The following is a 17304-nucleotide window of genomic DNA, read 5'->3' on the forward strand; positions in this document are numbered from 1 at the left end:
TAGGTTCCCACGCGACATCACGTCCCGCGCACCGGATACGACAGTTATCTAGTCATAATTTTTTTTTGCATTAAAATGAAAAAAAAGTGATCAGAAATTGTTTTTAATCGTTCCCCCCCCCCCCCGCTCGCCTATTGTGGTGCGTGTCTCGAAAGAGCTTTGATGCTTTCGACCACTTTAGAACAGTTTCAAACTAGGGTGTGTGTCTTAGATAGTTTTTTTCTGCTGTAGTTTGAGGTGTGCACTTTCTATTGTCTAAAATAAATACATTAAGTGAAAGAAAGCCAGAGAGGGTGAAGCCCCAAGAAATCTTTCCCTCTCCCTTGTTCTGCTGTTTGTAAATCTGTTTCTGTAGTTGCAAGGAGACATTTTCAATTCATCGCAAAATGTTGTTTTGTCAATTTATTTATTTTTTGTATTAAAATAAAAAAGAGTGATCAGAACGGGTTTTTAAGAGCATTTCTCACCGTTGTTAATAAACATATTCATAGGGCTAAAGGACCATATTTTCCGTAATTTTTTTGGCTTTATATGCCAATTATCATCAAACAACTGATCTTCAATGGTTGATAATAATTAGGTAGTAATTGTGTAGGTTTTTTTAAGAACTTTTTCCTACCTTTGATTAGCCCTTTAGTAATGAACAATTGTGTCACTAGACAAATTATATCAACACATAGCTGAAAGGACCTCCAAAACTCTATTATGCTTACACATTGTAAATTGATTATCTACTGAATAAAAACTGAATTGAATTGAAAAAAATAATAATTAGGTGGTTATAACATATTTATATAAAATATAAGTGTGATATTTTCCAAAAGATTTTTGAAACGCGACTTCTTTCCCTATTTTGACGATTTTGACCATTTTAACACGAAACACGTTGAGTGTGATTTTTTTGCCAACATTGAGAAACGAAAAAAAAATAAAAACTGCATTTTTGACAGCACCCGTTGACGCAAGAAATGCACTGCCAAAAACAAACGATGCCTGATCACTCACACATCCACAAATCGCATGTTTTTATGTATTTTATGTTGCACAGCAGCAGGATGCCAAAAGGACTCGCACGGACTCCCCCTCCCTCTTTGTCCTTTTACACATGCACGATGTATCCTTGCTGCTCGATGTTGGTATTGGTGAGCGCACGCCGGACTTCTCCCGGCGGCACACGCACACACTGCCAAATTATCGATTTTGTTTTGAAGATTCTCTCCGACATCAAGAGCGCGTAGTTGCTTTTAGAATCGAACTAAAGCTTGGCGCTTGAGGATCTCTTTCGGGACATTGTCGGAACCGGGAACCGTATTTCAGGATTTCGGGAAGTCGGTGCTTACTGCGATCGTGTGTTCAAAGGGTGCTTTCCCGCGGTTTGAACAGTTTTTTGTGCAATCGTGAGTCAGTGGGGATTTCCCACCAGCCTACTCGTTTCGCTCCGATAAGGTTTGGAAGAGGCGCCGTGAAGAGTATTTCGTGAAAGAGTTTCGTGCAATTTCGTGAACCGGAAGGAAGCGTATTCGGTTGGCGGGGTAATTGTCTGCAAATTTGTGGTAATAATTGCAATTTGCGGCTAGTTAAAGAGTGCTGTTTCCGTGTGACACCGTGTTCCGGTGTGGTTCGATATTCCTTCCCTCGTTGTGCCTTCCGGCCAAACCGTGTGTCCTTTTCCCCTCAGCAGCAGTAGAAATCCTAGAAGTGTCAATCATCAGGACAAGCGCTCGGAAGCCGCTACCGAACAAAATACGAAAAAAAAGTTTATAGAGGATAGAGCGAAAAAAAGCCCAACCAGAACCACCCACTCCCTCCCTCCTTTCCCTAGGAAAAACAGGACCGATATACAGTTTCACGCCAGTCACGAAATTGCGGAACCGAGTCCTGCGGCGGCGACGACGACGACCCATGAGTCACTGTTCTCGCAGGATCAGCTATTGGAATTGTCGGAAAATAGAATTGACCCCAGCGTGGTGTTAGTGTGAAGGTCACTGGCGTGCGTGCGTTTCGTGAAGAAAAGTGAAAATTTCCTGCACAATCTCCCACCCCCTTCCGGAAGCCTCAGTGCGTCGCGGTTCCTCTCCCCAAATTCTTGGTGTTTTATGTGTAGCGTTTGAGCCGCTTCTCACCCCAATTTGGTGCCGTGTTTATCGAACCGCGAACCGGGGCCTGTCCGTTTGATTGATATTCCACTTTGGACCACCCCCGCCGTCTCTGAGCTCCCCTCCCCCCTGATGTGGCATCTAAACAGTGGCCACAAGCTGTGAGGGTGCAAGTGCAAGTGATTTTTACTAATATCGATTGTGTGTCATTGTGGTTATTTTGTGTGGCCAATTCGGCAACTAAAGAAGAGGGAATATTTCAGGCTTTCTAGGACGACTTGAAACGACAACTTCCGGCGAGAGGATCAACGCAAAATTCCGCAATGGGAAACATACACACCGTGGGACCCAACGAGGCGCTCATCGTATCAGGTGGGTGGTAATCAAAGTCATCCAAACAGTGGTGATAAGATAGTGGATTCATATTTAGGTGCAAAATTGCCAAAGACAACAATGCGTCATCAATTAGACGCTCCTCGCCAGAATTCCAAAATCGTTAAATGAAATGATTTGCCCCTCGAAGTTGCACACATCAGCAAGCATAGCACCAAAGCAACTCTGTTAGAATGAAAAGCATTTGTTCAAGTGTTTGAGATAGCATCGTCGTTCGTCATACAAAAAATATACACTGTAAGCCACCTTCCGCGGCCGTTCTGTATATGTATGGCTAATATTAGAATTCCGCGGAGAAGTAATAAACGGCTGTAAATACACAACTAACCACCAATGCTGCCATCATATGCGGGATCTCGTTGATCTAGGGAAGAATCGTGGATTGCGCCTGCAGCTATACGTGCAGGGTAATCACAAATTTGGAAATCCTCTTTCGCGAAGAGCCAATTTTTGATGCAAAGCTGTCTGGTCTCAAATCTCAAAATTTCTTCTTCGTCTCACAAATTTACTAATCTTCAAATTAATCGAATTTATGTCAAAATAAATCACCGTATCTCCTGCAGGCCAAGGATTGATACCTAAGAGCATGCAATGGCACTGACCTTGTTGCGTGCTCTTCGGTTGACGTCCACGTAAGGAACATCCTGGAAGGAGCGTAACTAACTACATCCGTAGTTCTGTTAGATCATCCGAATTATCTTGATCAGAACAGTATAGCTCTGGTTCCTTGCGAGTGTCCTATTTTCTTACCTCCACGTTGGCTTGGTTTTCATGATGACCTAGCTGGTGGCCTGTGGAAACGGATCGTAAACCTTTGACCACCGCGGGTCAGAGTCGAGACGGCTAAAAGAAAGGGGCGCAACAATGTGGGAAAGGGAAGTAATTTGTGATTGTAGACGGTATTGTTTCGATTCGCAGTATGTTGAGTCAACTGCTGTGGATGTACCTGAAGCATCGCACAACGGGGTTTCTCTTCTTTTCATTCTCAGCTACCACCTATCTCCTATTTTTATTTTGCTCTACTGATTCTCACTTCTTCATTCATTCTTCTATATTAATCATTTGATTTTGATTTTACTAACTTTTGATTCTCTTATCTCTCAAAGCTTCTTCATTCATTCTTCTATATTAATCATTTGATTTTGATTTTACTAACTTTTGATTCTCTTATCTCTCAAAGCTTCTTCATTCATTCTTCTATATTAATCATTTGATTTTGATTTTACTAACTTTTGATTCTCTTATCTCTCAAAGCTTTTCCACTCTTTTTTACCAATTGATACTGCTGTAACAAACTTTGTTTTTTTCCTTAAAAATATACTTTTCCTTAATGTACTAGTAATATCAAGTCTATTTATCATTCGCCTAATCTTTTTTGATTTTATTGCGAATTTATTTATTTGAATAATTCTTTATCTGTCCTTTAAATTATCATTACTATAATCTAAGCTTGTTTTGTATCTCTTTTTATTAACTATTGTCTAATTTTACATCTAATACATCTAGCTTCTAATTTTTATTCTTTAAAATACGATCATCATTCTCTTACAATTGATTCTTGATTTTTATAAAATAAATTCTATTTTACTGTCTATTGTTTTCAATCCTCACCTTTTTTTCAAACAGGTAAGGTTTAAGCCCTTACTCAATTTATGGAATGGTTAAAGGATTAACACAAATATTACTATTGTATTTTTGGTAAACTTTTATAACATGCTTAGGACCAAAAATTGTAACAAAACACCGCGACAAAAGAAATAGTAACATATAAACACGACTTAACACTAGGAAAGATTTCAGGAGAAAACAATAAACAGTTAAATAACCATTAGTTTTTGAATTCAAACTACAAATAGAACAGTTTCTGCTTTAATGAAAGTTGATAGGCACACTATAGATGGTTAGGCGCTTATACTTACATCAAACCCTACGTAATGTACCACCCCCGGCCGAGTTAAAATGCGTAACCGGAAAAGAAGGTGTGCATGCCTGGCACGAACACTCAAAGCGTGTTCTAGCGTGTTGCTCGTACTGACTCAGAGCAAGGGTGAGATGTAGGTGTAAGGGCAGTGCGTGTTCGTCGGGAACCTGGTGCATAAGATCGGTCAAGGCCCGTTCTTACACTGAAAATTGCGAAAATTGCGAATTGCGAAATAAATCACCGTATCTCCTCGAGTTAAGAACCTTGAGTTGGTTTTGTGACCTAAAACCTTTAGTTTAAAGATACCTTGAACCTTTCGGACTATAGAGCTATCTACGTGCGCATGTATTGCGTGTATGTACACGAAAAGAAAGTGAGGTTAAATTTTGTCCGGCCAGCTAAATCAAATGGTGCGCTAGTGTGCGTACGCGAAACGTCATAAAGCTCTATGAATCATTGAATCTGCTATGATTTTTTGAATCTTCAAATCTTTCAAACTTTTAATCTATGGATCTGTGATATATGTCCTATGTGGATCCATCGGACCGAGCCGGTTCGAAACTCGCGAAATCACCTCATTCGAAAGCCTATATGATTGTGCTATCTTGTTCGTATGCACTTTGAGCTAGCAGGCGGCCAAAAATTAAAAAAAATATATTACACTTTCAATATTTTTTTGGTTGATGTTAGTTGATATTAACCATTTCAACGAAGCAAAATTCCAATTTTCAAAGCTGTAGGTGCTATAGTTTCAGAGATACACGATGTCAAAGTCAAAAATGAGTGTAAAATGGCTAATTTTTGAGAAAATAGCTGTAATTTATAAATGGTCATATTTTACTGTGAATTGTCGACTTAGACTCCGACTTCGAAACCTTCTCAGTAATTAACATAATTTATTTTTTCTACCTACTAAATCCCGGAAATGGATTCTACATCCAATTTCCTTCAAAATTGAGTCTAAGACCGACCTTCTACGATTTCTGGTTCCTGAGCTATCGCCGTTTGAAACTAGGAGGTTTGGTCAAAAATCGCCAAAAAGTCGATTTTTTGGGGGGGTACAAAAATGGAGGGGGTGGTCCGATTTGGATGAAATTCGGGATTCTTGCATGTTTTGATAGCATCAACAGCCCTGCAAAATTTGAGCAGGATCGCAGAGGGTAATTTTCAAATGCTGTTCCGCTTCAGATGGAATGACCCATATCTAAGAATTCGAAAATGAACTTTTGTTCTAAAGACTGTATCGAAAAGTTGCACGACACACGAAATGCGTCGCAAAATTACATGTAGCTATTAGACTACGGCAAACAAACGAACAAATTAGCATTTTTGTGTTTGCCAGTTTGCCAAAATCGCAAACTTGTTTGCGGCAGACTCGCAAACAAAGCCAAACAAACAAACTGACAAACTGTCAAAAAGTTTGTTTGTTTGTCTTAGTCTAATACCTCCTTAAGAAATCAAGAAATTCCATAATCAACCAAATTTATCTTATCCACTAAAAGATGATTTTCAATCACTTCTGCAAGTTTCATGAAGTTATTTCATGAGTAAACTAAGTAAGAGACGATTTAAGCCCGAAATTGCGCAAAGCGAACTGTCAAACTGAGCTTTTTTCTCTTAACACCGGGTTGGTTTACGGGTGCCAAGATATCACGAGATGGAATGGACCAAATTGGCTTATATTTTAGGTGAACAATCTCAAGACATATTCTGTGTCCATAACGAAGCCCAATTTTAAAATTTAGCTTTAAAAACAATTCAAAAAATCTCAGACTGACCATTTTTATTAAAAAATCTAAAAAAAAACTTTTTCAAATAATTTGTTTGAAAATCGGCCTTGGCATGACGCACACGAAACCAGTTAAACGAGTCTTCACCAAAATTTTGAGCCGATTTAGTCAAAACAGTGTCGAGATATCGTAGCACCCGTTTGTTTGAAACTTATAGCTTCAAATAGCTATATCTCGGCAATGATACAACCAAATCGACGCCAACATTTCAAAAAGCATCATGCACAAACCGAGCGTTTTGAGAAAAACGCATTTGAATGTTGAGCATAATTTTTCAATTCTCATTTTAATATAATAACAAAAGAAGATGTTCTAATGATAACAAACGATGAAAAACGTTGCCTGATCATCCATATTCAATACAGTAGTTGTTCGGTAACTGGGCGTTGTTTAACTGGGCTGCTTTTTAACTGGGCGCTCGATAACTGGGCCGTAGCCCAGTTAAAAAGCAGACAAACGTCAAAAAACCAAAACAATCCAAAATGACCAAGGGGTTAATGGATGCAAATATCATATTCAATAAATAAACAAACTTTTTTCAAACTTTTGTTTAATTTCAAGTTACAATTAAAGAAATATGAAAAGTAAGCATTGTATATAAATTTGAGTAACTTTTATTTTTATATTTCATCTGGAAAATATTATGCATCGGTGGTCCCCTCGTTATTTCTTGTTCAGCCCAGTTAACGAGCAACATTCGGTGAGTGGGCTACGTTATCAGCCCAGTTACCGAACAACTACTGTAAAACATTATTTCCGTCATTATATTTAAGAAAAACAAACATAACTTTTTTTATCACCCTGCTGTCATTGGAGGGGAAGTTTTGTTATGATTCGCTTTTCGTCGGCAAATTTTCATGGCGTCTTCTTCATGATGATTATTTTTCGTTTTTGATGCCTTTTGAAATGTTGCCGTCGAAATGTCTTCAAATTTGTTTTGTTAATAGATTAAAATGTATATTTTATTGTCCTGAATATAGGTTAAAATAAAAAAAAATGTGCTCATATCAACCTCTCACATTTTTGCCGATTTACCCAGAAACTATATTTTCAAATTGTATTGAACATATTTTGAATTTTTTTTTTTTGAATTAAATATACTTTATTGAATCTTTCTTATAATAATTACATTTGGTTTACATAATAAGTGGTCAGCTGTGGCTCTTCAGCTTTAGTTTGCTTTTCGTGATTTAAACACAGTTCATTTTCTTAACTTTAAAAGTATATGATTTATCATTTTTGTAACACTAGGTACAACAAGGAAAAAACAATTTAAGGAAACATAACCTAACTTAAAACTAACTTAATCTTACCATAAACTAAACCAATCCTTGAATCAAGGGGTATTCAGATATAGCACATTTTTCCCTGAATTTCAAACATTTTTCTTGAATCTTCTGATCCAACATTTTTACTTCTGCTAATTCATGAACCTCACTTGATCTTGTCCAGCCAGGAACATTCAAAACCATTTTGAGTACCTTATTTTGGACACGCTGGAGCTTCAATTTATGAGTTCTAGCGCAACACTCCCAAACAGGTACTGCATACTCAATAACGGGGTAAATTATTTGTTTGTAAACTGCTAGCTTATTTTTCAAAGATAGCTTTGATTTTCTGTTAATTAAAGGATACAAACACCTGATGAGAATGCTGCACTTGTTCAATATTTTATCTACATGCTGCCGAAACAATAGTTTCGAGTCAAGTATGAGACCTAAATAGACAACTTCCTTTGACCAGGGTATTGAAACTTCATTCATTTTAATCAAAACATCATCCTTTGGGACAAATCGGGCCGATTTGGAAAGTGGAAAAATGATGGTTTGAGTTTTGGCTGCATTTATGCGAATTTTCCAGTCGCCAAAGTATTCGGAAAGAACGTCAAGACCCTTTTGAAGACGGCCAACTAAATATCTGGTTATTTTACCCTTATAAATAACGGCAGTGTCATCAGCAAAAAGTGACAACACACCATTACCAGGAAGAGTAGGCAAATCAGATGTAAAAATATTGTACAGAAGTGGGCCAAGAATACTTCCTTGGGGAACCCCAGCATCAATGTTGAATAATCCAGAAGCAATCCCATTCAGAAAAACCCTGAACGATCTCTCCGTAAGATAGTGCTGGATAATTTTGATAAGATACATTGGAAAAACGTATAAATACAGTTTATGTATCAAACCATCATGCCAAACATTGTCAAAAGCCTTCTCAACATCCAACAAAGCCATAGCAGTTGATTTAGACTCAAGCTTGTTCTGCTTGATGATTTTAGTTACTCTCGTAAGCTGATGAGCAGTATTATGCCCCTTTCGGAAGCCAAACTGCTCATTCAAAATTATATTATTATCGTTGGTAAAATCCAAAAGCCTTGAATAGATGACCTTCTCAAAGAGTTTGGACAGACTACTCAAAAGACTAATGGGACGATAACTTGTTGGCGATGTTGGATCTTTTTGAGGCTTCAAAATTGGTATGACTTTGCCCAGTTTCCACTTGGTGGGGAAGTAACCAAGTTGCAAACATTTATTGAAAATATTGGCTAGATGTTGAAAGAACTGATCACTCTGTTTTTTCAACACTAGATTAAAAATGTTATCAAAGCCTGGAGCTTTCATATTTTTCATTTGTTTAACTGCAACTTTGACTTCCTCACCAGAAACATGGGAATCTGCAGGAAATTCAAAGGTAGAGTCATTGATTGTTGAAATACTATTGGCAACTGATGTTTCTTTACGACTGGTCATGGAAGCGCCAAGATTATGTGAACTAACAAAATGAAGCCCAAGTCCATTTGCCTTTTCCTCGGATGTAATCAAAGGAGAATCCTCAACAACAAGAGGAGGAATAGGCTTTGGTTTGTTTTTAAGAACTTTTGAAAGTTTCCAAAATGGTTTTGAATAATTCCCAAGCTGGCTTACATGTTTTGAAAATTCTTGATTTCTGATATTGTCAAGTCGGTCTTGTATGATTTTGTTCAAATTGTTCACTGAAATCTTTTTGTCATAGTCCCCAGTCCGTTGATATTGTCTCCTATAAACATTCCTAAGTCTAATCAAGTGTTTAGTATCTACGTCAATATCAGTTACCTTAAAATTAACAGGAACCTCCCGAACGTTGGCAGCCTCTGCTTGGTTGATAGCCTGCTGGATCACCTCCAGCGAACGATCAATATCAGCAGAAGTTTCCGGGTGTTGATCATAGTCGATGTTGCTGTCTACCACTTGCTGAAACTGCTGCCAGTCAACGTTGTGGTAATCTTTCCGGGTTGGTTGCCGCTGCGGAGTAACGGAAGCTCCAACCTCCACAACCACCGGATAGTGATCAGAACTCAACTCTTCAAACACCTCAGGATGAGCCACGTTCTCAGCCATATTGGTAATGAAGAAGTCGATGATTGAGTGATTCCCAGACCGAGCCACCCTCGTTGGACGATCCGGACTCACAGCGTTGTAGTATCCGTTTTGCAGATCGTTGTGCAGAATCACTCCGTTCCGATTCCTCCTGCTGTTGCCCCAAACTTCATGCTTCGCGTTGAGGTCACCAGCGATGATGTACTTTGCGCTCCGCCGTGTCAGCTTCTGGATATCGCTCTTCAGTTTTGCTGCTGAACCATCTCTGGAATTCACCTGACGTGGGCAGTATGCAGCAATGAAGAGTACTGGGCCAACAGAAGTGGGAATTTCCACCCCAACGGCCTCGATGATGTCCAGCTTGAAGTGTGGCAGCCGGCGTGGCTTGAGATCACGATGAACAGCGACAAGCACACCTCCTCCTCCAGAGGTGGTCCTATCGAGCTGCGTCGCGATCTTGTAGTTTTGCAGATAAACTTTTTCACCGGGCTTCAGATGAGTTTCCGTGATGGCAGCTACGTCGATCTCCTTCTCGCGAAGAAAATCCACCACAAGCGTTCCAATTCAGCAGCTTGAGAGACCTACGATCCATACTGGATGACGAACGAGGTCAGCACTTCAATCTGCTGGGTCTTGGTTTTGCATCCACGCAGTGCAGCGGACATCTGTTGGAAAATATTGAGGAGTTCGGTTGAGGTGTAAAGATCATTACCATTTTCCTCAACTGCTGGTTCTTGGGTTGGTCTTGGCTCCTGGCTGAAGCCCGGTGGTGGCGGTCTCGGCTCCTGGCTGGAACCCGGCCGTGGATGATTCATCTCAGCTCTCTTCCTGGGATCCAACGGCAACGGTGTCAGGCTGATTCTTTGTCGATGCTTGCTGCCGAATTTTCACGAACTCAGCTCTCTTGGGGCACTTTCGGTCGGTTGACGAGTGCTCACCGTTGCAGTTGAGGCACTTCACCAGCGAATCTTGGATGCACTGGGATGTGATGTGCGCATCGGTACCACATTTGGCGCAACGACGCTTTAGGTGGCAGTTCTTACCTCCGTGCCCGAAACCCAGGCAGTTGAAGCATTGTGTGACGTCACGGTGCACTGGTCGGTATCGCTCCCACGACACGATAATGTTGAAAACCGCTCGGATTGCCTTCAGCTCAGGAAGCGTCGTCGATCCCTTAGCCAAATGCAGCAGGTAGAGCTGGTCACGGTACTTGATGTCTTTGTTGTTCTTCAAAAGCTGCTCCTCGTGCGATGAAGAGTTCTCCTCCTCCTCATCCATCGGTACAGTACCGTCGCTCTTTTTCGTCTTTTTGCTGTTCGATGTCACTTCCAAAAGCACCTTCCTTTTGGAAATTCCCGGTTTTTGGCCATCAGTTGAGGCCTCAACCTTCCTTTTGGAAATTCCCACTTTTTTGCCTGCTTGAGCCGCAGGTAGGGCGATATTGCCGGCGTTTTGCGCCGGGACGCGACGAGTCATGTTGATTCAGACAACCTTCACCAACGAATGCTCGGATAACAATCTGAACATATTTTGAAGATCACTCTGCAGATCATTTTGTAGACACTTATGCTTATTTTTATGGTTTTGCCAGCTATTTTGCTAAAAAAAACGAAGTTGACTTTATAGCTGTCGGCCACCATTGCTAGTACCAACCACTAGTGTCTTCCTTTTTTATCTACAAGGACTTCGCCGCCCTGGGCTCCTAAGTGTATGAAAGTATGGCACGGAGCGACGGCGCCGAATACCCATATTTACACAAAGAATTTTTAGAGCGCCCGCCGCGGGATTCGAACCGGCGACCTCTGGATTGGAGTCCAGTGCGCGGTCCGATTGATCCACACGGGCGGGACAAACGCTAAAACGTATTGTAAAAATCTTGCTCACTTCCTATTGAGCAATTCATCATTCGATTTCAGTTTAAAACGCTTTTTATGAGCTCTAATTGAACGTCAAAGTGCTGATATGGCAACAATAGAGGCACGATGGAGTTAGATGCTGTTCTCTTAGGTGTTGAAGATTTTGCATTTATCATTAAAAAATAATGATTTAGATTTTTGGTCACCTGCTTGTATGGAAACCGTCCATAGTGGTATGTCCTTTTTTTGGCGTTTCGAGAAAACGCGTTTTAATGTTTCTTAAAGTTAAAAATTTGAACTAAATATGCCCAACGGAACAACCCTCTAAATATGCCCACAAAAAAAGAACTCAATTTTGAAAAAGTTTTAGTCTCTAATCAAAGTTCCAACTCCCAACAAAGCTCATCCACTTGCTCCCCCGCCGCTGAGTCTATCGTTGATCAATCAGTGTCAGGCGTTTTTTTTCGCTCTATTTTTAGAACCCATTTCGGCAGCGAACGACTCCACTCTTCCGTGACTGTCGGGCGGGCTTGATCCACGGAAAGTGTCATATCATGACAACGTGGCAGGATCGATTTTTTTTATCTCGCCACCAACCACCTCGGCTCGACTAGGACGACGGAGAAACCTTTTAAGACGTGTCTGTATTACAGCCTAAAAAGGATGAGAAGGAGGGGGTGGCTGGAAAGTAGAACAAACATTTGGTACAGCCGAATCCGTTTTGTTCTCCAAAAATAGCCGACATCATACATAAGTCAGAATGTGATATTGTCCCACTGTAATGGGTGCGAAGTTGAAGGAAAGGTGGGAGGGGGTCTTTTGATGTGCGGTGTTTTGCCTCAGAGAGGGGGCAGGGGCTCTCAACAAGACCGGAAGAAGGTGCGGGAAAAGCGGAAGCATCTTTGCGTGTGTTTTGGCCATTTAGGTTGGGTTTCCTGCAGTTATTTTTTTTTCTATGTCATAGGTTGGGGCAGACTCCCGTGGAGTTTACTGTTTAAAAATATATACTAAGTGGAGACAGAGGCGTCACAGTTATCGCGCTTCTTTAAACTTTTAGTTTTTTAGTTGTTTGTTGTTGTTAAAAGTTGTTTGAATCTTCAATGTGCTCTATTGAAATTGCCACCACATGATTGCTATTATTAGCTTTTGCTCTGCAAGAACCAGGAATTGCTCGGAAACAAGTAAGCGTCGGAAAATGAGCAGTGTGGTTACCACCGCAATTAGCGCACTTGTTGCGTGACTTGAGCTATAAGTCTCCTCAGTTTTTTTCCCGTGGAAGATTATCTTAGTATTTTAAAATTTAAAAAGTTTAGTTCACAAGGAATTTTAATTCCAAAAACTAAGAAAAAGTTTCCCCTCTTTCGACGCTACTGCTGGTTCAGGGGGAAAACGAAGATACTCTTAGCAGCGTAGTGTCACAAAACGGGGGGATGTCGATGAAGCTTCGGAGACGTCCGGACGAAAGATACATAAAAACCGGAAAGGATGACGTTACTGCCGGGACATGGTGACGCCACGGTCGCTCGCTCATGCCTTCTGCAGTGACTCCGTTTCCCCCTGTTTCGTCTCTTTTTTTCAACTTGGGGTGGCACGGTATTCGTATACAACGGTGAGGGGCAAAAGTTCAACACTTAAGCTTGCCTGGGCTGCGTTAAGGATACAATTACCATGCCCCGCAGAACAGTGGTAAAGTGCATCCGATGGCCCAAAGTTCGCGTTTGAATTGTGACCACTTTTGGTGCCACAAATGTCGCATAGTGCCAGGAACGTGGCGACTTACGTTAGTCATTTTCGATGCACAAAGCCGAGCCTATTTTAAGGCGTTTCATCTTAGCCATGCCTCCTGGCCATGAAGACACCCCAGTAGAGGACCAAGTGTGGCACATGGAGGGATTCCCTCGGCGTGGCGCATTGTAACCCGATACCCTGTTTATGGTGAAATCGATTCCACTACAAGGAGTAAAGTGAAGAAGTGATGCACTCTAGTTAGCTCGCTTGGCGTTTATAAATATACTGTGTACTCATTATACGATATTGAACATTATGTTTAAATTAACCCTACGTCAAGTGTACAAAACACCGCATATTTTTCTTCCCTTTAACAACAAGTTTTTCGTTGTGTAATATAAAGCACATTTAAAAATATTATTCCCTCATTGATAGATAATCGATAAAAACCAATCAAAGAGTTTATCCTTAGAATGTAAAGTGATCGTCTCAGAAAAAGTAAAGGAAAATGACAAAGAACAAAGTCCCGAGTTTCAAAGGACTAAATAATGATTTTATGAAGAAAGAGAAGAAACGTATAAAATAATTTTCAGTGTGATTTTTTAAATTCAAAATTATCCCTAAAATAATAACTTTTTTTGGAACTGTAATTTGTGATTCCGACGATATTTAAAACATTCAAAAATAAATTGGAAGTATACTTTAAAATAAAAAATTACGCCGTTTTTTCAGTAACTCCGAAAAAAAAAACACATTTAAAAAGGATTTTTCAGTGAATCGTTTGTTTCTACGCGATAACCGAAACAGTGTCGAAAAGCTTTCCTTTTCGATACAAGTGCTGAATAGTTTAGCACTTTTAGCACTGTTGATGTGGTGATGATAATTAGGCTTAGGATGATGATAAATTTGAATCACTATACAATGGAAGGAAAAGTAAATATTTCTTAAACGGAATTACAAAAAACATATTTTCATTTGTTAGAAGCTATTTTTTTATAACATTGTTATTTTTTTGACTCTCAAACTTTAACACATATTGCTGCATAGTATTGTTTTCAAATACTATCATTTTCAAAGTTAACAGCTTGATTGGCGTCAAATAAAATATAATTCTCTTGCTTTACTTGATTTTTCTGCAAAGTACAGTTTTTAAAATTTGAACCAAACAACCAAACAAATACATTTGTTCTTTTCAACTGATATTATTTGAAAAGAAAACATAAAAATTTCACAAGGTACATATTTTCAAACTTTTAACACAGTTTACACGAAAACAATGCTGTTTATGATTGAAAATCAAGTATTCCGAGAAAAACGCGTTTTAGTATTTGTCACCAATTCTTCATCAATGCAATTCCCAATAAGAATGGCATATTGGTTTTTAGGATTGGCACTCCAAAACTAAACACTATTCAGACTTCGGATAATCGAACAACAAATAATAAAAATGATCACAATACTTCATCACTAGGGCTAGTGATTTTTCGCGATTTCTCGGAAGCCGCATAATCCGTGAAATTTGGGAAATACCGTGAAATGCCGAGAAATTTTAAATATTCAGTTGATGAATCGTTACTCAGTGCATTTAAGTTTTTTTTAATTCAAATATTTAAAAAAAACAAGCACTTAAAAAACAGTTTACAAATAAAAAAGTATTTCTTATCAGATCTACAACTATTTTTTTAAATATTGCTCATTAGAATATTCAACAAAATGTAGATAGTTTTTTTTATCCCACAACATTTCAAAAAGATTTTAAAAGAACATTAATCGACACTTCTTTGAATGAAAACGCAAAAAATAGCTTTTTTATTTTAAATTTTACTGTACAATTTATTTAATTAATCAACGATATTAAACAACGATGAACAAATTCCATTCAAATATTTTGAATATAAATTATGTGTTTTAATTCCATTGATTGGTAAAATAATACAAATTGAAATCATATTTGTTACGCATTTTGCAATGTATTATATATTTTTTTGAATTATTAATGAATGTAAAAACTGCTTTCAATGAAGTTTTGCTTGAACTTTATTAAAAAACTAAAATTTTCCTAATGCTGAAATTAAGGAAAGCAAAACAAATATTTATTGCACTTATTTTAATGCTTCTAGCTTTGATGAATTAGAGGTTCGTTTTGGAGGTATTTAAGCAAAATCTCAATAAAATTAACACAGCTGAATAATAAATTCTTGACTTTTTTTTATTAGGCCCTATAAACAAATGTTAACGTTGAGTGTATCCCTTTCACACTTTATAATTTTGCTAAAAGAATACATTTTTACGTTTATTTTGAGCAGTTTTTAGTGTACCGTGAAATTGCCGTGAAATTTCAAAGTTTTGTGATTGGCATGCCACGTAATTTCGATTTTTTGCCGTGAAAAATCACTAGCCCCATTCATCACCATATCTTGGATTTAAATAGAGTACACTTTAGAGTAGTTAATTGCCACACATATAAGGCTACATGTAAAGTTTTCTCCGAAAAAGTGGGTTTCCCTCAGTTTTGTAGAACACATCACTGAATATTTTTAGTTTTAATGAAAGTACACATGATTAAGAACAAAATTACATATTTAACTCAAAAGTGAAGAACTGATATATGACATTTATGCGAACAGAGGCAGTTTCGGGGTCATACTTAAGCTCGACAATCATAAATAAGACAAGAAAATAATTGATACAGTTTTGGCAATGTTGTTTAATGGTCTTTACTACAACTTTGCTCAAGAAACTAAGTCCAAGAAAAATTGTAAGAAAAAATAATTTTCTGTCTGACTTCTAGGTGAACTAATCACCAAATCTTAAATCAACTTAAAAACTTTCTCGAAGGCACGTAATCTGTAAAAGGTATTCTTAGCATTTCTGAAGACTGTGCAATTCCAGATTTTTTTAAAGGTCGTATAAGCTATGAGATTCCATATGTTTAAGGACCTTTTCAAATAAAACAAAAAAATTTACTTATCCTATTTAATTTTAAGCTTTGGTAAAAAAAATCTATTCCTTTTAAAAAGTACGCAATAATATTTCTTGTGCCCTTGATTATTTTTAAGCAATTTGTTTCAACTCCGAAGTTAATGCTTAATGTTGAAAAACAAAGCAACAAAAAATAGAAAACCCAGAAAAAAACACGAAAAGATATAAAATTTGAATTTATTGAATTTATCACACATATAAATTTGCACATTTCGGTTCTATTTTTCCACAAAAGCGCAAAAATCCCAACTCCTCCCAGTTCAAAATTCATTCACTGCAGATGTATTCATGTTCTCACATTTCCTGCCAAATAAAGTCACCCCAATTCTTACTGGAACCGAAATGTCCCAAATATGTCCCAATAATAAATCGCAACCCCTCTCGATTATTTTGCTGCACTCACTTTGGGTGCTAAATGGTTCCCATCCCACTGATGTTGCTACGATACGATGCTGATGTAGGGCCAGGATTCACTTGGGCCTGAAAAGGTCGGTCGGCAGAAGGATACGCCGCGTTGCCCAGGCACTAATCACTGCGATGAAAGATTATGACACGCGCGATGAGCAGGATGTTATTTGTGATGTGAAGATTTTTTAGCTTTTGTAGGGGTGGATTTTTGCGATATTTTTTAGGAAAGGATTTTTTCAAGTTTAAATTGTTGTTATAATCAACAATTTTTGTTTGCTTAGATTAAACTGTACAAGTTACACAGTAACATTAAATAGTTTTGAGTTGCAGACGTTTTCATACAAAATATGTTGTAGTGCTGATTAAATTTATACTATTTAATGTTTTGAGTAATACCAAATTAGGCTTCACAGTAAGCAATTGTGTAAATTTGGATGGTGTAATTTTGGAAGGTTGAATATTACCTCTTTTATGATGTTATTTTACCTCAATTTAGACAGAAAAAGTGACATTACACCAGAAAAGTAGTAAAATTACACATTTTCAGAGGTAAAATTACACATTTTTCAAGATCAAGATCAAGATGTACACCTGCCCAGATGTAATATTACCATGATTTTTTTACTGTGTTTCATATTAACCATGTTCTCCAATTCACTTGAGTACTCCAACGTACCAGTTTAATGAACTCCAGCGGCAAAGTGTTCCAAACGTGTCCGCTTTCAAGAGACTGAACTTTAAACTCTTCAAGGGTTGGCAAACCACCCCTCGCCT

General features: G+C 38.3%; 1 protein-coding gene across 6 annotated transcripts in view; it reads left to right on the forward strand.

Moving 5' to 3' along the window:
- The first annotated feature begins 1217 nt into the window (after positions 1 to 1217).
- LOC120425934 (flotillin-2) overlaps positions 1218 to 17304 on the forward strand; it is a 367849-nt gene continuing 351762 nt past the window's right edge. The window contains exons 1-2 of one of the 6 annotated variants that reach the window (XM_052709315.1): positions 1218 to 1553; positions 2360 to 2468. In XM_052709315.1, coding sequence (XP_052565275.1) covers positions 2420 to 2468 — 49 coding nt within the window. In that variant the 5' untranslated portion in view covers positions 1218 to 1553; positions 2360 to 2419. Of the gene's footprint in view, positions 1554 to 2342; positions 2469 to 17304 lie in introns of all 6 variants that reach the window. The other 5 variants (XM_052709316.1, XM_052709313.1, XM_052709311.1 and 2 more) reach the window with 5 other exon arrangements.

Source organism: Culex pipiens, chromosome 3, assembly GCF_016801865.2.
Source record: "Culex pipiens pallens isolate TS chromosome 3, TS_CPP_V2, whole genome shotgun sequence".
Lineage (NCBI taxonomy): Eukaryota > Metazoa > Arthropoda > Insecta > Diptera > Culicidae > Culex > Culex pipiens.